At 43.4% G+C, this 25,918-nt stretch overlaps 1 protein-coding gene across 2 annotated transcripts in view; it reads right to left on the reverse strand.

Moving 5' to 3' along the window:
* The window catches only part of FAN1 (FANCD2 and FANCI associated nuclease 1), a 264,195-nt gene that overhangs the window by 60,211 nt on the left and 178,066 nt on the right, over positions 1 to 25,918 (reverse strand). For both annotated transcript variants that reach the window (XM_086958383.1, XM_086958384.1), the window contains 3 exons: positions 24,233 to 24,401; positions 21,625 to 21,728; positions 2,281 to 2,475 (listed from right to left, as the gene is read on the reverse strand). In XM_086958383.1, coding sequence (XP_086814509.1) covers positions 2,281 to 2,475; positions 21,625 to 21,728; positions 24,233 to 24,401 — 468 coding nt within the window. The remainder of the gene's footprint in view (positions 1 to 2,280; positions 2,476 to 21,624; positions 21,729 to 24,232; positions 24,402 to 25,918) is intronic.

The raw sequence follows: 25,918 nt of genomic DNA on the forward strand, positions 1-25,918 counted from the left end.
AGAAACTGACATTAACGAGCAGCTTTGGTGCATTTATGCAGCTCTGTGTCGTCATGTCTGAAGCCAGTTTGGAGTCATGACAGAGGATAATACCATCACCTGTCATCACCCAGTAACTGTTGCTAAGCTTCCAGGTCCAGTTTAGAGCCTGGGCAGAATAACAGGGCACAAAATCTGTGGTCAGAAGTATCCATCAGAATGTAAGTATGAGGCTGCAAAATAGAATACTAGAGTTGACTGGAAGCCACTTTAAAGCGTGGAGGACGGCAGAAATGTGACCAAATATAGTTTGCCTCATAATTTTGTATTTTTGGGGAATCTGTTTAACTTGCTTAGAGTCGCATGAAACAAGTTGAAGCTTTATTTAATCTTCGAACCACTAATTACCCAAGAAATTGTGGGCAGTGGATGAGCCTCAAGGAAGGGCTGGAGTATTCCAAGCAGATGAATATACTGAGTAAAGTGGATGGTCATTTCATTCACAGGTTTTCTAAGGATGACAATAAGTCAAAAGAGAATCTCAAAGTTGTAAACAAAATAAATGCACGGATCACTACTCCATCAATCCAGACCTTTCTTAGTCTGGGTTGAATTTCTGGAGCATGTGGCCAGACACTACTTTGCTGGTATTTAAAACCGGTCAGTTAAATTTAATTTATGATTGAATAAGATTGACTCTTAAGTTATTCTAAATACTCAGTGATATTTGCCAGAGGCAAATAGTTATTATGCATATATATAAAAGGCGGGAGAACTGAATCTCCGAATAGCAATGTAGGGGTTATTTTCCTATTGCATACAGGTTCTGACATCCTAACTTCCTGTTAGCAAGAAAATAACATCACAAGGTATGATATTATGGTCTTTCTTAAAGCACTTGTATACCTTAATTTTTTTTTATGTTGCACGACTCGTCCCGAAGGGACATCTCAGCGCTCTAACAGGCAGGAGATGTATCTAGAGAACAGCTAGTTAGAACAGCCACGTTTTGAGATTTGTTTAAAAAAAAATTCTTACTGTGACTTTGTCAATAACCGTGCTTGAAATCACTGCTGTAAAATGGAACTATATAACTGTTAAGAAATAGCCCTTTAATGATAAAATGTCACTGTTTCAATCAAAATCTAAAAATACTGCTTGCAAAGAATAGTAAAGATCGCAAATTAAAGATAGAGACAAGAAATGAGATGACAAGGAAGAGGGAAAGGTAGAATGTCAACATTATCAGCAGATTTAATGGAGAGAAAAATGTGTAAACGTAAATTGAAACGTAAAATGAAGCAAAAATGAAGCAAAAATGAATGAATGAAAAAAGAAAAAAGGAGGCTAAAGAGGAAAAGTTTTTGTTACAGGAATTTTCTGTGTTGTTTGGCAAGAGTCAGTGTGATGGGGATATGTATGCAACTTTCAACCACAGTGAGTAATGATAGATTAACATTATGTTCTTATATGTGCAACATATTACATCATACAGAAACCAAAGTGAGTGGGTTGGTTTACTGAGTGAAGAGGTAGAGAAAGATATGATTGCTGAAAAAAGTGTACACCATGGCATATATTAGATACAGCCGTTCAGCTGCCACTTACTACGAAATAGTAGCTACACTGTTTTATTATACTATATGAAACCCATTGCTTTACATTTAAGGTATACATAAAACTCAATATTCTTTCACAATAGCTATTTTGCTGTCAAACAGACACAGTCTATAGCCTATAGCTTGCCGTAGTGGCTGCTACCGGGCAGTGGTGGTGAGGCGGGGAGGAAAGGAAGTTATTAAAAAAATATTTTCAAAAAAGGGGAAAAGAAAAAGGAAAAAAAATTGTACTTAGCTTCCCGGTGGCCGCCTTTTCTCCGTCCTTTTCAGTCAACGAAGTAGAAAGCACCCAGGCTCCTGACTCCCCTAGCCAATCACAGCGCTGTGGTTTAGCACTAGGAGAGGGACTGGGAGGCTGGGCATGTTCTCCACCCAGGCTGTACAACTCAGCCCAGTGGAGAATATGCCAAGTGCATATGATGGTTTGGCAGGCCCAAGATGGCCGGCCAAACCATCATGCACACCTAAGAGAGTGCCACCACTCCTCCCCCTGCTCTGCGGGAAGCACAGTCCTGCCCCGCCCACACCTTTACATAGCCAGTAAAAAAAAAATGAAAGGATACCATTGTTATTACCATTTTATTTTGACAGTGGGACAACGCTCCTCCACTTTAGCAGAGGGGCTGCCCCTCATATCAGGTCAAACATTCTATTTTAGATTTGCAATGACCGAATGATGTACCTGAGCTTGCTCTAGGGAAGTAAACCGTTCCCAGCTGACTAGTGCTGCAGCTTTGCCCTCCTGAGTCTTCCAGACGTCCGCAATCATTAGTTTCAGGGTCTCTGTGCACGCTTCCTCAATTAGCTTTATCCGAGTCTCAACAGCATTCATCCTGTTCTCAAAGAAGTTGTCAGTGTACAGATCTAGTGGGAACGCCTGACGGGACAGAGACACAAGTGTTAGGGGTGCAAATGGTTTAGTAACTAGCACTGTTTGATATGTTATAGAAATGAAAGTTCAATATTACAGTCTATCGACAATAAAGTCTGCGGTTCACTTGAAATGACTAACTTTAATACATTTACTTTTTTTAAGTTAAGTAGTACGTGATAAAACCCTAATAGTTACAAACATTATCCTATTTGGAGACCAAAAATCGGTCCATGTAAAATTTTCATTTGCAGCTGGAGTCACATTGTTTGATGTAAGAGGCATGTGAACAGTGACCGAAACAGCTTGCTGATCGAAGAATGATTGTTGAATTACAGCAAAGTGTTGTTCTACTGACATCAAAGCAGGAGGGTTGTGTGTGATACAACCATGACAACAAAATTACATATAATAATGACAAGACAAAGAAATACTGTATAGTATCTAGCATAGTTTTGTTTCACAGCGCCACCTAATGAAAGGTTGAGGTAGCGCTGCCAGTTTTTTGCATCTATTACCTGCAGGCTGAAAAAACTCTAAGAAAAAAAGCACTTAAAGGTTTTACCGGCTAGTTCTATTGAAAATTTGTCATCAAAATACTAAACAGAACGGTCTCAATTTTCTCAAACATAACCGGAAAAAGTGTATGTGGGTACAAATGTGTCCATGTTGTACTTGTGATGTGTAATAAAAAAAACTATTCTGATGTGGCCTAATTTCAGAAGAATGCATTCAGATTACTGGAAGCAATAGAATTAACGACTCATATTAGAACAGCCAGGAAACATCAGACAGACAAACATTGTTTGTTATGTATTTATTTAACTCTAGGCATCAACTTTGGAAACGTCTACTGCAGGTAGCTGCTGCATCCTAATGGAATAAATACAGGTAGTACAGAAACTGACAAATCAGCCTTGTTCTCGGGCAAAAACGTATAGTAGATGAAGAACAAGTTACTTACCTTCGGTGACACCTTATCTAGTATAGACTCCATCTCGCCGCAGATCCCTTACCTTAGTAGATTCCCCAGGCATCAGACTGGGTCCAGTAACTTTTGGTGAGTAGTATTCCTGTGCGCCGGTAGGTGGTATTGTTTGGCTCCATGTGGCGTCGTCTGCGCTGGAGGGGACATGAGAGCTACCTAAACGTGTACCTTTCCAGTACGCTGACAACAGTTTCTTTTCACGACTTTCCATATCAGAAGAACAGAGCCATGAGGTTTGCTGGCCACTGGTGTGCGAAGCTAGGACCCTTAAAGGGTAATTCCCTTACACTATAATCCATTCACAGAGCGAGGTGGATGGGAGGTTCGGTAAGGAATCTGCAAATATATAATTACCAAAAGTCAGTAACTTGTTTCTAGCAGCAGTTTCCTTACATTAGGAAAGATGCCCAAAGCAATACCTCCCCGTAGGTGGGACTGCAATACGGATTAAGACTAAAAAGTCCTGTAGGACTGACAGGGCAAAGTGACCTTCATGCTGGAGCAGACTGTCCAAGCAGTAGTGCATTGTAAACATGCGCAACGAAGCCCAAGTTGCTGCATGACAGCTATACAGAAAAGGATCCAAGGGGGCTAACAGTGGTCGCAGCCTTGACTCTGGTAGAGTGAGCGCGCAAACCTGCAGTGGGTTGCTTTTTGGCTTTGTGTAGCAGATGCAGAACACTGAACATCGCAAGATGATCTGCTTCTGCACCGACTTACCTTTCTTGTCTTGACATACCCCATGAAGAGTTGATCATCCACCCGGAACTCACAAGTACAATCAAGGTAGAATGACAACAATCTTTTTGGGTCCAGTGGGTGGAGTCTATCCTCTTCTTCACAGGGGTGAGGCGGAGCGTAAAATGTAGCCTGAGTGATGGACTGGTGTGGCATCTGTGTCTTGGATTGCTGGAGCTCTCCACGGTGACCATAGAATGTTGTCACTGGAGTGGCATCCCTGTCACTGGTGGGTAGTAATGTTTGTATTTGAAAACTGGGGAGACTGTTGCTGGACCCAGCTGCTGGGATATGGATGGGATCTTCTCATTAAGGATTAAACCGATTTGTTACATTACAACCTGTCCTGACTGATCCTTTCTGCCAACTGGATGTCAGGATCTTACACTGGCCTAGTCAGCAGTTCAAAACTAAGTTGAAAGAAGATCCTAACAAACCACTTCATCTACCTTCTTGTTGAAGGACACTCTCCTATGGACAACTATATTGGACAAATATTTCACCCAGAGAGAGGTCATGAGTACCTGCTTATCATTGTTGTTGCAGTGTCGGTCTGCGCGTTTGTTCCACCTTGCATTACTGGAGCCGACATTGCTACATTGAGGCTCCTTTTCACTTCCTCTCTGTGGGGCCCTCAGTGTGCGTTGGAAGTTTTTCTTCGCCCTTCTGTTGTCCTGAGATTATGTTTTAATTCCCCAGAGCAGCCTGTTACTGCGGTGGGGCCTTTTCATGCTCGGTGCTATTTTCCAGCTCGATGGAGCTGGCCTCTTCACGCTAGGTGCGCTTTTCCGGCTTGATGGAGCTGCATTTCACTGCGGGGACCCACTCCGGTTTGATGCGCTTTTCCGGCTCAACGCTTTCTTCCGTGTTCCCTTGGAGGACACTGCTACATGAGTCTGCGCACATCTTGGTGGTGAGAAACTAGACCTCTCACCTTGCTCTTTAAAAAGATGGGCCCGCAGACGTCATTTTGATACGCTCAATTCTAAAGGAAGCTGGAGCGTGAACCTTTGATTTATCCCAGTCTCTTTCTACTAGCGCTGGGATTATCATATTTGGATTGCCTACACAGTGATAGGCACATTTAAATACATAGAGTCTTAATCTGGGGTGACTACTGAACCTTTTTGCCTGCTTCATGGTCCATGTTGCCTACTCAGTGATAGGCACACTCGATGAATATTCCATGTTGCCTTTTCAGCGATAGGCGCACTTGATGCATATTCCACGTTTGCCTACTAAGAAATAGGTGCACTTGGATTGTGGACTCTGGTCTCAGGATTCTGGCATCTGCATTGTGTCTTAGTTGATGGTTGTTAAGATTTTTGCACATTGTTTTATTCATTAGTTCTCTTAAACTCTCTGTGAAAATGCAAAACGTTACTGCTCCACCCGTCTTTCTATTGACCCCAGATTAGCCGCCTATCAAACGGCAAAAGTGGAAGAAAGTTTTTGAACGTTATGCAAATGTTTGCGGGGCATCATTGAGTGCAGAGCGCCGGGCATCAATTATTTTGCATTGTTTGGGGTCAGAGGGTCAAGAGATTTTTGATCATCTGCCGGAATTGACTAGTTCTGAATCTCAAGACTTGAATGAATATGGCATTTGCATAAAACAATTAGATAAGCATTTCCTTCCACAGGTCAGTGAAAGATAAGGAGCTGACTGTACAGGTGGTGAAAGAGGGTTGTAAGAAAACCACTGTTAAATTGGAAGGAAGTGGAATAAAGAACAACATTACAATGCACAGGTGTTACAGGTGTGACAAAACAGGTCATTTGTTCAAAATGTTTAAAAAAGGGACATCTTGCCACTTCGTGTAAGGTAATTGACTCTGTTCTCGTGCACCTTCCTCCTCTTTACGATAACGAAATGGGTGATTGCCTTGCAGAAATAGGATTTTGAGATGAAGTACATACCAGGTGTTGAAAACGGGGTGGCTGACACATTGTCTAGATTGGTTAGGAAGAAGAACGAAGTATGTGAACTTTTTGATGATGGTGCACAAGTGTGTGTGGTGGACGAGGAGATTGTAACTGAGGAATAGTGGCGGGAGGAGTTGAATGCTGATCCAGTACTGTCAGAAGTTTTGCTTCTGGTTAAAAATGGGTGGCATTAAAAAAACAAGCTTCAAAGGAGGTTAGAAAATGATGGTGTGTGAAAGATGAGTTGGGTACGTATGGCGATCTTTTACTTCGGGGCACGAGGTTGGTTCCACCCCTAAAACATAGTGGAAAATTAATTGAGTTAGCGCACATTTCTCATCTTGAGATGTCCAAAACCAAAGAGAGACTTCGCTCCTTGTATTGGTTGCCAGGGATGGACTAACAAGTTGATAGGCTGGTGCGGGATTGCTGTACATGTGCCATGAATGAAAAGTCCAAAATATTGAGGATTCAGCCTATGGCTGTCAGAGAGTTACCTGTGGAAGGAAATTGCCTTAGATATACTTGGTCCCATACATGGGGAATGTCAACAGCTCTATGTTATCGTGGTTGTAGACATGTATTCGAGGTGGCCAGAAGTGTGCTTCACGTGTGGAATTGAAACTAAAAATATGGTTGAGTTTTTAGAAAAATTAATGGCATGAGAGGGTACCCTGATACCCTTTTGACTGATAATGGTGTTCAACTAATCTCTTGAGAAATGGGAACATTTCTGAGGAAGCATAGCATAAGGCACAAGAAATGTGCTCTCTATCATCCAAAAACAAACGGCATGTTGGAGAGGTTTAACAGAGTTTCAAAGGAAACCACTGCTTTGGTTAAAGCCAGTTGTCTGAACTGGAAAAAGAAGCAATGAAGAAGGTTGAGACATTCAGATTGACACCCCACAGTACAACTGGAAAATCCCTGTTTGCATTGTTTAGGAGTGGACCCCCCTAGTAGCATGGTAGAGCTTTCATGGGTGAGGGATCTGGAGGAGGCAGTAATGGGGAAGGAATGCACAGATGATTGGCGTGAGAGGGAAACTGAGAATATTAGCTAGGAAATCTCGTCTTGATTCTAGGAAATCTACAAAGAGTACTATTGTTGCTGTTAGAGACATGGTGATAATTAAGCAGCCATGGTGGAACTGTATTAATTCTAAATTTTCTAAACCCATTCGGGTGATCTAAGTATTTAATAATGCAGCAAAGACTCATGATCACTGCATTTGGAATCTGGGAAGAATTGTACTATACAATGGGCCGGAGAGTCTCTAGTACAGCGGTTAAGAGAGGAGACAAATTGCGTGGTGTGAATATGGATGATGACAATAAAAAGGTCATTCTCAGAACGTCACAGAGGCAGTAAGAAACTGTCTGAACTAAAAGACTTTGTGAAATGAAAATATAAAGGTTTGGCCCAGGAGATCATCAGGAATCAACAAGTAACCTGCTTAGCTGAAAGACTTTGTACAGTAGAAGTTTGATCATGTTGTTGTAGTTTCTTCAACGTTCTTGCTTTAGAGGTATTCAGCTTTATTATTTATTGTTTCCATATACTGGTTTGTGTTTTTTTTTTTAGTTTATCCTTTTATATGAAAAGAGGGGAGGTGTGTGACATCTGTGTGTTGGATAGCTGGAGCGCTCCATGGTGAACATAGAATGTAGACACTGGAGTGGCATCTCTGTCACTGGTGGGTTGGAATGTTTGTATTTGAAAACTGGGGAGACTGTTGCTGGGATATGGTTCTCATTAAGGATTAAACCTTTTTGTTAAACTACAAACTGCCTTGACTGATCCTTTCTGGCAACTGGATATCAGGATCTTACAACTTGCCTAAATGGAAGAGAGTTGCTACCTTTGGTAAAAAGGATGCCCATGTTCGATTATATCACCACTAGGAAGGTCGTTCTTATGGTGAGAAGACCTAGTGGACAGTTGTGGAGCGGCACTGTACTTAAGGAGATGCTGCAGGTCTTTACCGCCTCTCTTGAGGATTACAGCTTTGATAAGGAGGAGGGCAAATAAGATTCCTGGATTGGCATGGACAGCCCACTGAAATTACTCCTCTATGGGAAAGCGACAAACTGGCGTACGTAAGGACCCTTGAACAGTTTACGGTATGGAACCTGATAGGCATCTCGTCGTTAGGAGATGTATGGAGAGGGGAAGACGTGATTGCCTGGGAAGTGTTGCAAACAGAATATGACATGGCTCCCAAGCAAGTCTTTAGATACCATCAGTTGATGCATGCATTGCGGCCACAAATACAGAGGGGCCAACCGCTGGAGGAAACCTGTCAAAACTCTTTTTCATTAAGTTATTAGATAAGATAAAGACATTTTTTACAAAGGGAAAAGAATATATATTGATCAAAATAATAGCTATCAAGTTGGTGACTTCTATATGACAAGTGTAATACAAAGAAATAACTTTTCGGGTCTGTAAAAATCAGACCCTAACTTTACAAACAACTGTGTCTCATGCTGCGTAGAAGTCCATATGTCATGCCCATCACACCATACTTCATACATCAAAGCCCTTTGCATCTTCGCTCTCGTCTGTGATATGTCCTCAGAGGATTCCCGCATCTTTAGTTTGTGGTGAAGGCGGTTCCAATATGAGACCCCTAAAATCTGCCCAACGTTTCCATATTTTGGGGTGTTTGTGCGGGCATCCCTGCTCTTTGAAAATAGGCTGCTTCTGACCCATGCACCAATCAAGGCCTGCCTTCCAGGCTTCCAGTTTAGATGGCACCGGATCTTTCCATGCCCTAGCTATGTCTCTTTTTGCCAGTGTAAGGCCCAAGAATAACAGGTGTCTTTTATAGATGTTTCCCCCTATTTCTTTCATGATATGTAAGAGGGCAAGCTTAGGAGACAACGGTATTTCCAATCCCAACACTTCTGATAAGCAATTTGTTACCCTCCTTCAAAACCAGCCATGCGCAGTACATTCCCAAATGGTATGGATAAGTGTGCTCTCTGCGCTACCACATCGTAAACATGTAGGGGAAGCTATCAACCCTGCCCTCCAAAGCCTATATCTGGTAAAATAAGCACAGTGTAAATACTTAAACTGAATCAATCTGAGGCAAGAAGATATTGTGGTGCCCCTCAGGGATTCCAAGGCCTCCGTTCAGTCATCACTGTCCAGGGGGCAAAGGTCTTTCTGCCATTTATCCCGGAGTGAGTCCATGGTTGTGGATAGGTTTGTCACTGTAGTTTGATATATCTTTGCAGTCTTGTGGTCCCCCAAGTCCCCATAAAAACCTTTGCCTTAATCAGATTAAACTCCGGGAGAGATTCCAAATTTGTGACATATAGGGATAAGGCATGTTGCAGTTGTAAGCATTTGTGAAATTGGGTATGTGGCACGGCGAATTCGTTCCTGACCTCCTCGAAGGATCTCATGGTGGTACCCCGCATTATATCCCCCAACGTGGAAATGCCTATGGCATCCCATTGTCTAAACCCCACCAAGGTGGACACCTGCAGCATAAGGCCGCTCTGCCAAAGGGGCATCTCTCTCGTCAGTTTTTTCAACCAAACCATCCTGCACATCGATTCATTCCAAACTCCGAAACCACACATATGGCAGGTGGAAATCTTTTGGGGTGTATAAAAGCTTATGGGGTAGTATATCACCCATGAGTCATTTCTCCACTTGGTACGCCGGGTCGCTGCTATTTCCAAACACCAGTCGGTCAGTCCCAGGAGATGCAATGCTGTGTGATATAAATGAATAACACTGAGCTAAAAGGTATGTTTCTGAAATCCTGATTGTGCTCTATCTTTTGCATATTGTTTTCAGCCGTGTGTGGGGAGGATTTTATCTGCGTCTTTTAAAGTACACCTGAATCAGAATCTGGGAGTACTAGCATTTAGGAGGTAAATTTGTCCCATAATGTTGAATTATTGAGTGAAGGGAGTTTGGCTGAGACCGGTAATAGGTCCAGCGATACGCTCATGTTATCACTAGGGGATTTTGATCATAAAGTTTGCGGAGTTGGTTGCATCCCCATTTTTGAACTTTACCCATATAAGGGAGTCATTGCACCCTGAGAGAACGTCCTCCTTGGTGCCATACACATGTATGAATGATGGATGAGTGCAACCATTTATAGTCCATTCTATATGTTTTGGGGTCGAATGGAGGGAGTGAATGAGGGTTTCTATAAGGTGTGTATTGGTTTAGGAGGCTACTGTGGGCTTTCGAATCAATTCAGTTCAAACATAAGTTTTTTTATGTGTGCATATTGGTTTAATTTAATTTAATTTGTATTTAGAACTATTGATACGAGGTGGGAAGAAGTTTTCTTTCCTGAAGAAGGTGGGGGAAATATTATGTTGAACCCATCGAAACGCATCGATGCTTTGTATCAGAATACATCACGGATTAATGATGAATGCAACTCTTGATTATTGATATTTAACACTAATTTTTCTGTATAAATTGTGTGCATCTATATTTTATGTATCTGTTTGTCTGACCATCGTGATGTTTTCTTGATTAGAAAACATTTTTCCTGCTGCTTTTTTTGCCCCACTTGGTAGTTGTGTTTTTAATCTGTATTGATTACTGTGATCGTTTGTTTTTAAATCTGAATGACATATTTGAATATCAAATTTGTCTTTGGAATGTATGATTTTTAACTCTGTGATTAAGTACTATATGTATTGATGTTCGTAATAAACTGTAAGAATTATTAATAATTACTGGTATTTTTGCACTGACCTGATTCATAGTATGTGCTTCCTTGAGTTGGTCCACCTTGGCTGAATGAGAATTCTTGAGGGTATGTGTGACGAATAGTGTTGTTGGCTACTATTTGCTCCCAAGGGGATCGCTTTCTGACTTTGGTCTGTTGGTACCCTACCCCTTTGGTGTTATGGGGTCCCTCTCTCTTTTCTTTAATATTTGATATCATTGAATATCAGGGGTCGCTATATCTCCGCAGTATGTTGACTGGAAGATTGTTTTAAGCGCAACTCTAGTAGTTTGAGCATTCCATAGGAAGCGGCTTAGTCGTGAATTGAGCTGACGGAACCAGGAGACTGATATCTGAAAGGGGTGTTTCTGAAGCTGATAAAGAAGACGCGGGAGGGGTACCATTTTAAATCTCACCAACCTTCCCAATATGGATAAGGGCATAAGCGCCCTGGGCTTCACGTCAGCCTGTGTAAGCGTCCAAATGGGGGCGAGGTTTCTATTCCACGACACTGATTGAGAGGACGAAATGTAGACCCCAAGGTACTTGAACCCGGTTGTGGCTAGCGTTACCTCTCCCACTCATGTACCCATTTCCGAGCCTTTTAGCAAAGAGGACACAATATTGACTTTCTAGCATTATAAATAGGCCCGAGTGTTGACCAAATATCTGCATAATGCGGAGTATCCGAGGTCCCATCCTATGTGGTTCAGTTAGAAAGAAAAGAACATAGTCTGCATAAAGGGCGATCCGATTTGAAAACCTTTCTGGCCATTCAAAGCCCTCTACCTGGACATCGACTCGGACCCATGAGGCAAGTGGTTCCATTGCTAACGCGAATAAATAGGGGGATAGAGGGCACTTCGTCGGGTACCACATCCTTTGGAGAAGGGATCAGAAACTGAACCAGACACTCTAACCGATGCTGTGAGGTTGGTACATAGCAGTCGAATATAGGACATGAATCGTGGTCCTAGATTTAGGCGTTGTAGGAGGGAAAACAAGTATCTAGGTCAGCTAGTAGCAGCGCTGCTGGGCCTTCTAAATGGTCAATCGCCGCTTCAGCATAGTGAGCCCATCGGATATTGTGGCGAGTCACTCGATGAGGCATAAAGCCTGTCTGGTCTGAGTGAACCAAGTCCGACATATAGGGAAGGATGTGATTAGCCAGAGCTTTGGCTAATAATTTGGCCTCCACATTCAGCAATGATATGGGGCGATATGATGAATGTTGCTCTGGGGGTCGTCCGGGCTTGGGAAATACAGCTATTCCAGCATGTTGCTAATCTGGCAGGAGTTTCCCCTCCTCAAGGGCCACATGTACCGCTGCTAGATAATGTGTAAGGTGCTGGGTGTGGAACAGCTTATAGAACTCACACAGGAAGCCGTTTGGGCCTGGAGACTTGCCTGTGTGCAAGTCTGCAAGGGCAGCGCTCAGTTCTTTGACTGTCAAGGGGACATCTAGTTCAGGTCTTGCCTCGTCCAAAACGGCCTTGGGTGTAGATCCTCAAGATATTGATGGATCAAAGATTCTGGCAGAGCGCCATTGGGGGCATATAAATACGCGTGGTAGGTCGCGAAGCTGGATGCAATTTGAGAAGGGTCAGTGAGCGTTAAGCCATTATCGCCAAGAATACTTGGTATTGCTAGCGGGTGGATTGCTTGTAGACATAACCGATGCAGAAGAGAACTCGATTTATCCCCCCACTGGTATATTCTGCTACACGAGGCCAACCAGGCCTGTCTGGCCTCCTCACACTATCAGCATATGTTTGTTGCAGAAGAAGAAATTGGCGGCAAATTGGACCATTGCCTATCCCCCTACTCCAATTCTATCAGCTGAGACTTGGTCAGGAGAAATGCCTCCTGGCGTTGTTTCTCCTGAGGGGCGCAATATGATATGTCCGTAAACCTTAATGGTTGGTTTCATAGCCTCACAATTAATCTCTGCGGAATCCACCGTGCCTGGGTTATGTGCGAAATAGTCCGTAATTACCTGATGCATGTGTGTTTTATATTTCGGTTCCTGAAGGTCTCACGTCGAAAAATGCCACCGGAAAGGAGGACCACCTACCCCTAAATGCAAAGTCAACACCACTGGGGAATGATCAGAGAGCCCCCTGGGGAGTATCTCCGTCACTGCGATTCGATAGTAATAACTGGCTGTTATAAATATATAATCCAATCTGGAGAAGGAGTCGTGTACCACAGAGTAATAGGTATAACACTGTATGGTCGGATGCAAATGCCTCCATGTATCCGTCCACCCCTTGTCCCGCATCAGTGTCTGTAGACGTGAGTCCCTGAATGTTCACTGCTCGCCATGCGGTCTCCATCTATACTGGACACATTCACTAGGTCATTCCAGTCTGTTGGCATCTCCAGTAACGTCCTTCCCAGGCTTTCGACAAATGACTCAGATAGTGGAGGGGGTGCATAGATACAGCCCAGTGTAACAGCTCCCTGTATAGAGAGCCAGTCACAATAATATACCTACCCTGCGGATCTGATCATGTTTTAGCATGAACAAGGGGAACTCTACGATGAATTAGCACTGCCAACCCACGTGAGCCTCTGGTGAACCCTGCATGATAAATCTGTATATATCCAAAGAGGGAGAGACACAGCGTCTGGGAACCCATTAGGTGCATTTCCTGCAGTAATAGGACATCCGCCGAGCGCATTTGGCCTGCCGCAGGACAGCCCCTCTTTAATCTTATCCAGTGCTCCTCGTATATTCCAACTAATTACCTGGAGCCTACCAAGGAGGTCTGTCATAGAGCGAAATATATACGATGACTGTAGGGCATGGCGTGACGCAAGGCATGAAGACCATATGTATAAAAAAGTATGACACAGCACATTCAACAAAACTAACTAATCTCATTCCCTCCCCCTCCAACCCCACCCTATACCTCAAAACAGCTGAAGCATCTGTCGCTGTATGTAAAGTATGTAAATCCAGTACTTGTATAGCGCATGAGTCAACCCCGAAGGGGTATCTCGGCGCTGGGGTCCGTTGGGAAGATTAAACAAGCTATTGCCCAGAGTTGCATGGTGCTGGGCAGACCCCTGCCGCCGGATCTGGGGATCGAACTGTGCACCTCAGCATCAGTCGCCCTGGCCGCGGCGCCACACCCCTCCCTTATGGGGAGTATGGGCCTTATACCGCCCCAAAGGGGGCATGGGGTAACCCCACCCCAATGGATCCCCAATAGACTATCCCCAAATTAAGTACTACTTCCCTTAGCTTATAACATAGTTCTATGCTGAATGGGGTATTTACAAAAAATCCTGACCTAAGATTTGCCATAGAGCTGTCTTTTATAAACGTACATTTCCTGCCAACAAGTAATGCCAACTTAATTCTTCCAACTCGTTTAAGTTCCGCCCTTGGCATAAAACTTACAAATCAGTGCTCAATAAAGAACTTAAAAATAGCAGTCCTGAACTAGGTAATAACATAAAAGCTGCAACCACCAATCTTATTAATTAGATAGGCTCAGCGTTACAGCTGGTCTCTTGCACGGTCTCAGTTCATCTTACTGAGTTATTGAACAACATCATTATCTCTGGCCACTTTCTGGTAGCCTGGAACAAGGCGTCAGTGCTTCCTCTTTTTGAAAACCTTCCCTTAACCCAGGTGACACAAAGACTAATGTCCTATTTTCTGCCAACCTTTGCCTGCTATGATACTGGAAAAGGCTATCAATGAGGATATTATTTCCTTTCTTGAGAACAATAATAACCTGGATCCATCGCAATATAGTTTTAGACCACACCATTACATAGTCAGCCTTAGTTGCTTCTACAGAGGAGATCAGAATGTTGGTAGATAGGGGAGGGAGGGCAGGGCCTGACTATGAACGGAAATCGGCCCTGACAAACTGCTCGGCGTGCCCCAATGGGGTCAGGGGAGTGTGTGGTCGAGCTGTTTATAGGACCGGTTTCAGCATATTTTGTTACAGGGGGCCGATATTGCCAACCCTGGTAAAAAAAAAGGCAGCCAATGAGCCCCAAAATGGCACTCAACCTGGCGGCCCACCAGGGTAATGCCCGGTGCCCGCTACGGCCAGTCCGGCCCTGAGGGAGGGCTGTGCATATTCTCTGCGATCTCTTGGCCGAGTTTGATACAGTTAACCATTATTTGCTTAACCCTTTTAGTGCTGCGAACGTCCAACGGTCATCGCGTGCACTACCTCGCTAGTGCTGCGCACGACCGTTGGACGTCCGAATCCCATTAGCGCGATCGAACGTCCGCACTGGGGCGGAATGTTCGACGCGCTAATCGGGTTAATATCCGGCTAGAAAGAATCAGCATTAGAGGTGCAGCCCTCCCCAACTTGAGCTCCTCTCTGTCTAAAAGAACAGGTGGTTGCTTTTTGTGATTTCACTTCTACAGCTTTCTCCCTCCTGTGTGTGTGCACAGGGATCATCCTTAAGCCCCACGCTTTTCAACATCTATGTCACCCTTCTGGCTAAACTCATTTAGTACCATGGCTTTGCGGTTGTCTCCTATGCCGATGACAGTCAATTAGTTGTGTCATTTTCATCTAATCTCAACGAGGTTGCCGATACGTTTAATAACTGTCTGGCACATATTGTAACTTGGATGCAGGAACACTTTCTCTAATGGAACTCCGACAAGGCTGAGGTGCTCCTTTTCAGAAACACTACCGCATTCTAGAATATTTTCCGGTGGCCCTCTAACCTTGGCCCTGTTCCAATACCCGTTCAGAAAGTTAAGTACTTAGCGGTATTATTTGATAGCAAGCTTTGCTTTTCTGAGCAAGTAAGTTATGACACCTCCTCATATTTCTATCTACTCAGGTCATGGTCATTGTGGTTCTCGTCCTTTCCAAAAATCGATTATTGCATTGCACTGTATCTGGGCATACAGAATGGTGATGCTTCATTCTCTGCAAAATGCTGCAGCTTGGCTGTTTTTGAAAATCCCAAAATGCAGCTCTGTCTCTCAGAGCATCTTTTGCCTTCTTTGGCTGCCTGTCTGCAAGAGGGTCAAATGTAAGTCTCTTTGCCTGGTTCATAAGACACTTCATCAGACTGGCCCTTTATAGTTTTTCTAAAACGTTTCTTCTGGCATATCCCCAGCCATGATCTTAGGTCAAGCTCAGGTAAACTAGTGGCTATCCTGAGACTCAACAAAGCTAGATGAAGAGGCAGAAGGTTTTCTTTTTTGCCTGAAAGCTCTGGAACACCATGCCCCTCTGCTTAAGATCTCAATCTAACCTGACATATTTCAGGAAAATGTTAAAAACAGGTCTCTTCATTTTTTTCTAAATAGGCTTCTTTCCTATGGTTTTTTCTAGGACGCTAGCGCCACGCCGCCATTTGGCATTCGAAAACTTTCATCAATTTTTACTTACTCTGGAAGGACGAGAAAAGGCAGAGAGCAAATAGACCCGTCACACAGCTTCTTGTCCTATACATTGCTGCAGATTGCACCAAAACTGAGCTCTTTATTTTTAACAACTGATAATCTTTGGCTAGGCAGACAGCTGTCATGGGGTGCTGATGCTCCCCCTCTTTAGTGACTAATCTAGGCATCCAGAATAACTAGGATCCCAATCAGCAGACAGGTAAAGAGCTGCTACTTCCACCTACAGTTTATGTAGATAACTCTCGCTTTCTTAGCAGCTCCACACATAGTAGGCATTATTAACACGGAAACATTCTCCCAGACTAGTATAACAATCTTCACTTAAGCCCATCTTCTTCCTTTCGTTTGTCTCTACCTAATGAACTTTAGAGGCAGCTACACTGCTTGTTTTAATGTGTTTGCATAAAGCACTTTAGGAATGGGAAGCCTTGAGCCATGGACACTCGAACACAATTGTATTGTGTACTCCATTATTTCTAAGCCCATCCTCGCTGGCTATATGAGACGCTCTACGCTGCTTTAGACTGATCCACCTGGTTAATTTTGTACGATGCTTAATTAGTTTGGAATAAGCACGCCTGTAGCGGGCACGGAGGAACTAGTGTTCGTCTGAGACTGGGGGCTTTGAGCCCTGAATTGGGAGTTGGAACCTTGTATTAGTAGGCTCGTTTGTAAGCCCACCACTTACTTAAAACAATTTATGCTCTTCATTTTAAACAATACTGCTGTTTTTTTTTTAGTTTGCACAGAGCATGTTTTGATGTGGGCATTGAGTACAGTGTATATCTAGGGCCTGGGGCCTTTAGCCTTTGATGTGGCATTGGAACATTATATTATGGGGTACTCTCTTGTTTGCCAGTCAATAGCATTGTCTACATAAGACTCTCTAGGGAGACGTGGGGCACCAGCACGTGTGCACAGAAAACCAACTGTCTGAACTGCGTGTAAATATAGGCTGTATAGTCATCTGGTCAATGGCTGGGTCAAACAAGTGACTTTAAAGAATGTGAATGCTAAAAGTGATCAGAAGGTAAACGGTATTAAGCATTAGGATTGTTCAATAGCAGCATGTGAGAGTTCAAATATCAAAAATAGACTGAAATTGATTCAGAAAGAGTTGAGGTTAATTGACAGTCTGTAACATAACCCAGGGCGCAGTAAAGTAATGCAATAGAGCCACTTTGTGGTAATATTGGTGCATGGCTTGCCTCGCCTATCTGGAAAGTGTCAGGCTCCAAATACGTTTAAATTGTGTAAATGGTTCTAAAGCGTGATAGCACATTCTTCTTTTGTTTCATTACATAACTTTAGAGTACAGAAGACTAATGCATATAGTCTCAATTTCGCCCTTCATTGACAATAAAACTGAAAATTCCTAGTATTAATGTTCCACCATGGGCTATGCACTCAACCCCTTATGCAAATTCCATAGGTAAGCTGTCTCCTTTACCCTGCGCTCCTATAAATATCTCTTATGGCTTCGTACTTCTGAAAGCTCAGCACAGATGAATAAGTTACCACAATGGTGGCATTTTCTCTTTGTTATTCACTCTCAATAGAAAAACACTGTCTACATGATTGTTCAACACGTAACAGTATTCCTAGCTTTTAACAGTCAGCTTAGGGCAGCAGATGCAGTGTTAGCGCAGAGAGGATAAATTACAATGTTTAAATGCAAAGTTAAACTTTACACATACATTTTCTTAGACCGGTATTGCAACAGTAGGTCAACCTCTTTGAACGTTTTACTAAAGGTTACATTTCCCCGAACATTCTAAGATTGGAGCTAACATAGTAAACTGATGTTCCAGCATCAGCACAGAATCTTCCTCGAAGTCCTCTGGCTCTTTTGGCTCTTGACACCAACAGCCTTCTCTGTATGATATGATGTAGCAAATAGTTTTGGGGGGGGAAATACGCGTAGGTCATGGGCCATGCCCAGACAAATTTGAAATTTAATTTGCTAGTTATCTGCCATCATTACACATTACACATCATATCTCTGAAGTGCAATAATGAAACCTCGAACTCTTCAATAGAAGATAATAACAATGGCAAATAAAATGAAAAGTGAATACATAAAAACTCATTTAAAAATACGGTAAAAGACTCATTAGCAGTGGCAGAGTAATCTGACAAATTACAAGCTGTAAAGGAAAGGACAAATAATTTCGCAGGTGTGAAAATGGTTCTGGAAAGGTGTGTGCGAGTAGGTGGCGTACGGCTACGACCAACAAAGTTCGGTTCCGGAGGTGACGAGCAGAGGCACATGTAACGCCACCCATGCGAGCTGACATCAGTTGCTTTCCTAGGCTGTCCGTGTTCTCGAACGCAGAGCCTATCATCAGATTGGTATGACCCATGAGCAGATCCCTAAATTGCGATCTTTTTATTTGGAAAAAGCCCAGTTCACGGAATGGGGAGGTGGGCGAGTTGGTGAGAAATCTGCAGGTAGAGCCTCCACCAGAAGATCATTACCGAAGGAAAGTAATTTCTTCTTCTGATGGATACTTCTAGCCACAGATTCCTCACCTTGTGAATAGATACCACAACAGTACCTCCCCAGGTGATCGTCTGTGAACTGACTCAGACCAGGCAAGCAAAATTTCCCTCTCGGCGGACCCTACGGTCGAGACAGTAGTTGGCAATCTTGTCTTCAGCAGCCAGCCGTCAAGGTAGGGAAAGACTGGTAACCCTGGACCTCAGAAGATGTGCTGCACCCACCTCCAACACTTACGTAAAAAAACGAGAGGCAATGGTGAGGCCAAAGGGGAGCAATATTAACTAAAAATGTTCCTTGCCACTGTGAATAACAAGTAAAACATGTGGGCTCGTAGGTCAGGGATCTGGAAATAAGCGTCCAGCTGGTCAAATTACCCTATTCACTCTCCAGTGTCTAAGCCAAACAGGACCTGAGCTAGCGTAAGCATCCTGAATTTTTCCAAGGCCGGAGACCACTTTATGATCCCTATGGCCAAAAGAGCCTGCACTTCCTGCTGCAAGATAGACAGAGGGTCCTCCTTCAGCTGCCCTGATCGTGATTGATAGTGCAGAAAGGTAGAAAGAAAGGGGAGGGTGTAGCCTGGATTTACAGTATGGAGTAGGCAACTGCCTGAAATAATCGGACACCCCTGGCTGATATTTTGGATTGTGCCTCTGGCAGGTTGGTTATGTGCCAGCAAGGTCACACTAAATCAGTTTTGCAGCTGCGGATGCTATTGAGGCAGGGGACAGAACCTGCACTTTGTCTCTGCTGTCCTAATTCTCTTTGAGAACAGTGGCTGAGGCCTCAGCCACTGTTCTCAAAGAGAATTAGGACAGCAGAGACAGCCAGAAAAGGGCTGAAAGGCCTCCTGGGCTGGTGGAGGCACTTAGCATTGGCGAAAATGAGCCACCAGACTGTAGCTACGGAGAAGGCAAATTGTTGGTGTAAATGTCTGGTGAAAACATGCTGTTCCCCTACTCTCCTTAAACCGTTCCAAGGCTGAATCCACTTTTTGGTCAAAAAGGGAAGAGCCATCAAACGGCATGTGCTTTCAGGGATGCGTGGACCTCCCCAGAGAACTTCACCTAGGCGCAATGTCAAAGTTCCATGATGGTGTCCCATGCTTGATCCACGCATTCACCGGTTACCAAACAGTACATATTACAAATGTAACTACATTGAGAACATCCCGAATAACTTGAGTAAGGGAAACCTGAAAGGCCATCTGAACAGTCGGTAAAAACTGTGTCCCAAAGAGCTTGGGAGTAGCAGCAGAGTAGACAGCTGGCCTTCCCTGAATTTAGAGCAAGGTACATAGAGGATAAAATCCACAAGTCAAATGTCTCTATTCTACTCACAATCAGGCGGAGAGGTAGAGAAGGTGTTGGGATTGACTTTGCTGGCGGATGCCTGTAGCACAAAAATCTCTGGCACATGATGTTGCATAAGACAGGCTGGGTTGCCTGGTGCAGGATGATGGTGACAGGCAACCTGCCTATTAAGAGGAGGACCTGAACATGGTTTCGCCCAAGTGCCCAAAACAGAATCCGCGAGGGCCTTATTAAATGGCAGTACTCACTCTGCAGAAGCCTGACCTGGATGAAATACCTTAATAGTCCCCCGGCAGCATCGATGTGAAGGAAACTGGTGAGGGTGTGGCACAGGAACTGAACCCAGCCCCGGAGTCAGTGCTGAATCTGATGCAGGTTCAAAGGGGAACACATGATGCCAAGGCATGAACCGCCGGCAGATGTCTGACTGGAGATCTTGGGGTCCAAAGATGTGCCTGAGTGAGCTGATAAAGAGCCAGAAATGTTCGCTCTGAACGCCTTAGCTTGCTGCAACGTCACCGAACAGACGCAGAAATTCATGGTGCTCTGAGACAAGACTTGGAATTGGCTTCAATGAAGATTGCGAGGAGACCAGAAGATAGGTTGACACACTTACTATGGAGTTTGGGAGTGGATGAAAAAGGCCAATTCCTGCTTTGACTTCTTATGCTTCTTCTTGGACTAACTCAAATCCTTCAGTCTGTGATGATGATATGCCACGGGAACAAAAACTTCCGTTTGACTTTGACTGGTCACGTTGTGCAACCTTCTTGTGTTTATTGAAAAAGTTTGGCCTTGCAGTCTCGTATGGCAATTTGGTTCATCTGGGTAGTGTCCTCATAGGGCGTCGAGTTGTGCTCCAACCCAAGGAACCAATGATGCACTTTGTGAGCGTTTATCATAGGCATGTGCTTGCGACAGTCACTGCGTAGTACCCCCAACCTGCTTCATTTTAGGAAGAATTTGAAGACGTGGCTTTTTAACCTCTCTGTTTAGGTGGTTTTCTTTTTTTCTCTTCTCTATCGGGGTCTGTTTTTATCTGTTATGTTGATCAAACACTGTAAGTTGCCTGTGGAAAGCGCCGGGACACTCTTTTAGAGTAGCCGAGCGCTATAAAAATGCTATTTAACATAACATATTTAACATAACAAACAGTTTCAAGCACTGTTCTGGGGTCACAATTTCCCTTGCACACTGGTAAAATGTTTACAATAGTTTGGTCTAGAAGAGACCAAGGAGAACCTCTGCATTCACATCTGAAAGTGAGGAAAGAAAGAAACTGATATCAGTGAGCATGGGATGGGTGGGACTTGTATATGGCTCTGCTCATCACATCCATAGTGGAACGACATTGACAAAGAGCCTCATGGCGCAACCTTCTAGCGCGCAGGAGTACTACTTTAAAGTGTCTGGATCCAGTCTAACGCCTGGAAAATTTTCACACATTTAAGTTTCTGCATTTCAAAGTGTGCATCAAAAACATTATAAATTTTTCTAAAGAGAACTCGTTCTTAGAGTTTCTTAACGTTTTTGCATTGTTTTAACTCATCAAAAGCAAATATTTGAAAATACCTGATATGAATTTCTGAAGACATCTGGCACACCTTCCATAAAGATTATGTCCCACATAAGCAAGCTAAACAGAGTGCTAAATGTGGATCCCTCACCATGAATTCCTAGAGTGAATCAGATAAACAAGTTTTGAAAACATGAAGCCTCCAAAAAGATAAATGTTTAACAGAGATGTACAGGATAATAAGAATCCCCTTGATTATATTTTCACAACTATTCAATTGTTTTCAAATAGTTTTGATACCTTTTTCTTTCCTGGGTGACTCAAGTTCATGTGTACCTCTATCCTTGTTTGATTCTCTCTCTCCAATAGACCTGTATTTATAGTTTATTTGTTTATGTCACTGAACATAGTACACCATATTTTGTTGACACCAAATTCGAGAGCTGATGCTTCCTCTTCTAGTATCGAGCTGTGTTCCACAAGTCTTCCTTATTTTTCGGAGACTCTAAATTGAAAGGGGACTTCGACCTGTGCCTGCTATGGCAGCAAGAGAGTCAAACATTTAATAGGGAGGACAACAGGATCAGTACCTCACATCTACTTTTGGTCTCATTTGCTACTGCCATGTTTTATTGTGTCTGTTAGAAAGAAATTGTTTTACCATTATTAGTTCAAAGGGTCCCTCATGCTGAAAATGGATAAAGGTGCACATGTGGCACAGTGACCCTCTTGCATGCAAAGTATTGTTGACTCATTGTAAGTGGCTGGTTTACTACTTAAATATAACTTGTGACGTGTTAACTTACATACAGAATGCAAAAGACGGCACTGTTGTATCAGGAAATTGCAAAGTTGTTGAAAATAAAGCGTGAGAGAATCTGTTCATTTTTGATTTGCTGTTGAACCATGTTATGGTGAAAAACACTACAGTGGTATTATTTACTGGCATGGAGTTAACTGTATTGGAAGATATGAGCTTATTTTAAGCACCCTTAAGGTGGGTATTGGGGATAATAACAAGTCTCACAGTGACACAGGCTGAATGGGAATACATGAGAAATAGAGCAGCCATTGGCCTCCGTGATTCTGTCTGCCCTTCTTAGCAGATTTTTCTGAAAAGAGAATGGGGTCTGCTAGCGGTATGTGGGCGTATTCTTCATTTTCTACCACTTACACCCTCTCTAGTGATATAATAACCAAGGAAAACAAGCTGTTTATGTTTCAGGAGTGTAGGGAATGGAATGGTGATGTGTGTATTTTTTTTAAATAATATTCCTCCAACTGTCGTCCTCAGAGACACAATGTGCGCAGGCAGAATATATGTTTCCATCACTCAGGCCCACACTAGCAAGCTTGGCCATAAGCAGCACAGAAGTTAAAGCCGCTTAAGGACAGGTTAGGACGGCACATCGAAATTGCTTGGACAGAGCTAGGGCACTGGTCAGACAAATCACCTTCCCAAGTGTGTAGGGGGCATGCCTTGTTGGTGTTTGTGCTTTGGTTGCCTTATGTGTTGGAGTGACTAGGACTATGCATGAAGTACCCCCATGTGAGGGGGGACTGCACTGGTATTGTCTGTGCTGTGCTTTCCTTTGAGTCTGATGGAAACTTTCAGTGCTGTTGACTGTGCAGCACCAATGTTATCCAAGCTCTTTCTATTCTGAGTGCGTGGTTAGCTCGAACGGTTACTGCTTTTGCTGTAGTGTCTGTGTGTTTGCAAGCTTGCCCTTCCGTCGACATATAGAACTTCTGTTATGCACATAAGAATACTTGAACTACTGCACTACTGCCGCCTATGCTCTACTTATTCAGTGTCTCTCAATGAAGGGTGCTGTGCTGCTGTTTGATCTGCACATGTTCTGAGCGTGTACCGAAGCTTGGGAGAGGGGGAAACTGTACAGCGGCTGTCAGTACTATACCTGTTTGTGTGCTAGTGAAGCTAGTGCACCAGTTATACGGGCTGCAGTGTGTGTGTTTAAAGTGTACACTGCTGCTATCCATACAATACCAGTACTATGGGCAATAGCGAAACTTAAAAATCCCTCTGTCATTATATAAAAGGTGAAACGTGGGGCCTCATCTCATCTTGCAAGACAGGGTTATACTTCAGTCAGCATGCTAATGAGCACATATACCTTCTTTCAAAGGAGGGACAGAGTACAAATTAAACTTTCCAATGACATGTGAACAGTGATTCATAAATCGCATGTGGTACGTCCTCTTTTAAACTTACATTTACCCTAGCAGCCTCCATATGCTACTAAGGCATTATGTCACCAATAGAGCAGAATCATTTTTCTATTCCTTGGGGTATGTTGCACAGAAAGAGAAACAAATGCTTTTAAAATGCAATTTTAGAATTAAAGGATCTCTTGAATCCTCACAGTAGCTCATGCCACAAAATGATCAAGAATGCTACTAGAATAGAACAACTACTGCAAAATAAACCAAAGCAAACACTAATGAAGCTAACAAACATGTCTGAGGAGCTCATAAATCAAATTTGATGCAATTACATTTGTAGAGGGGCGATGTTCCAGTAGAGAAATGTGATCAACATGAATGAAGTCTCCCTTTAGCAACCTCTCCTTTCCCAAAATATATTTTCTGGTGCCATTTTGCCATTGCATGTGACACAAAAGCATGATACAGAGAGGACTTTACCCTGATCATAGCCCTGCTGCCTGTAGTGGGCCAGTGCCAGCTCTTCAACGGAACACATGACCGTAGACCGCATTGAACCTTCGCCACTCTCCTCATCACACACCTCCTCATGTAGAAAAATAGACTTCCCCATCCCGGTGTGAGGAAACATCTTCCCTTTGATGGTAACCTGCAAAAAAATAAAACAGAGTTTTTGTTTCAGACTATCAGATGGTTATAGATGTCAAATGAAATGCATCCGCTCCTTCCTGGAAACACACGGTACAAAAGGGGGTGGTGATGGACGGAGCATCTGAACCAATCAAACACTCACACCCAGTCAACAGATCTGGGTTGGATCCATCACCGTTCTTTAGCCCACTCTGCCACCCCAGTTCAGACATGGCTATATGCAAATCAGTCTGACCCTGTGCCTCATGGGAACAGTCCAGCCCGAACTGCCAAGCCATGCCTTCCCTGGACCGGAAACAATCTACCGAGGACCGGTTTCTGGCATTACAGCCGTCTTCAGCCCGGCTTGCTTGAATCCAGTGGCAAAGTGAGCAAGGGACTCACGTCTGAGCATTTTTTGCTCACTTTGCCACTGGATTCAAGCAAGCCGGGCTGAAGACGGCTGTAATGCCAGAAACCGGTCCTCGGAAGCTTGTTTACGGTCCAGGGAAGACATGGCTTGGCAACAGGCATCTCTTCTGAGTTGGTGGTACCATGATGTATTCATATAGAGGCCCAAAATATCTGGTCTTTTAATAAGGAAGGTATGCATTCAAAGAAAACATACGCAAAGGGAGCACATACACTCAAACACAAGAAGAACTGAAACAATAAAATCTGTAGTTATTCGTGTTAACTCTTTTTTGCTCCATAAAAAAATCAAGTTGATGGTGTCTTTCCAGTTCAATTTGTCTTATTTCCTTCCTTCCTTCCTTCATTTTTATTGTCAATTCTCCCTTTCATGTTACTTCTTCTGTCCCTTTCACTTGTCTTGTCTTTTTCATGTAACTTTTCCTCACCACCGTACCTGCCTTAGTTTCCAGCACAACACCCCATGCCCAGGATGTGTATGGATGGTGGTATGGTTACTCCCCATTAAGATGTGACTGCAGACGACACACCTTCCTGCTGCTCTATTCGTCAGACAAATGACACAGATCGACTGAAGCCTTTCAATTTAAGACATGAGGGTGCTCTGTGTCTATAACAAGGCAGTGTCACTCGGCCCTGCTCTTTGTGTTGAGGTACCAAGAAAGAGCTGAGATAATAAATGGGACCAGACATATTCCTGCTGTTCATTTTTATAGTGGGGAAGTCTGCTAAGAAATGAACATGAGCACTGCTAGCTACAGGATCTTTTGTGACAGTCATCTGTGCTCCTATATAAAGAAGCGGCTGAGTTAGTAAAGAAAGTTCATGACCTGCAGGATGCTTTGAGTTATGTGCAGTTGTTGGTCACACTACGACTTATGTTTATTTTTACATTCTTGGGCTATGCATATTTGATTCTGTGTTTCTTTGAAAGCTTGTGCGATGACAGCTTAGCATTGATTGTGTCATGCTTGTGGCCCTGTGTTTATTTGAAGCAATGCATGACTGCACAAGGCACTTCACCTTTGTGTTCTCTGCAGTGTTCACTATTCTAGCCAATTCATCGGCAGGAGGAGGCTTGTGTGAATTGTACAAGTCACTTTA

Source organism: Lissotriton vulgaris, chromosome 2_1, assembly GCF_964263255.1.
Source record: "Lissotriton vulgaris chromosome 2_1, aLisVul1.2, whole genome shotgun sequence".
Lineage (NCBI taxonomy): Eukaryota > Metazoa > Chordata > Amphibia > Caudata > Salamandridae > Lissotriton > Lissotriton vulgaris.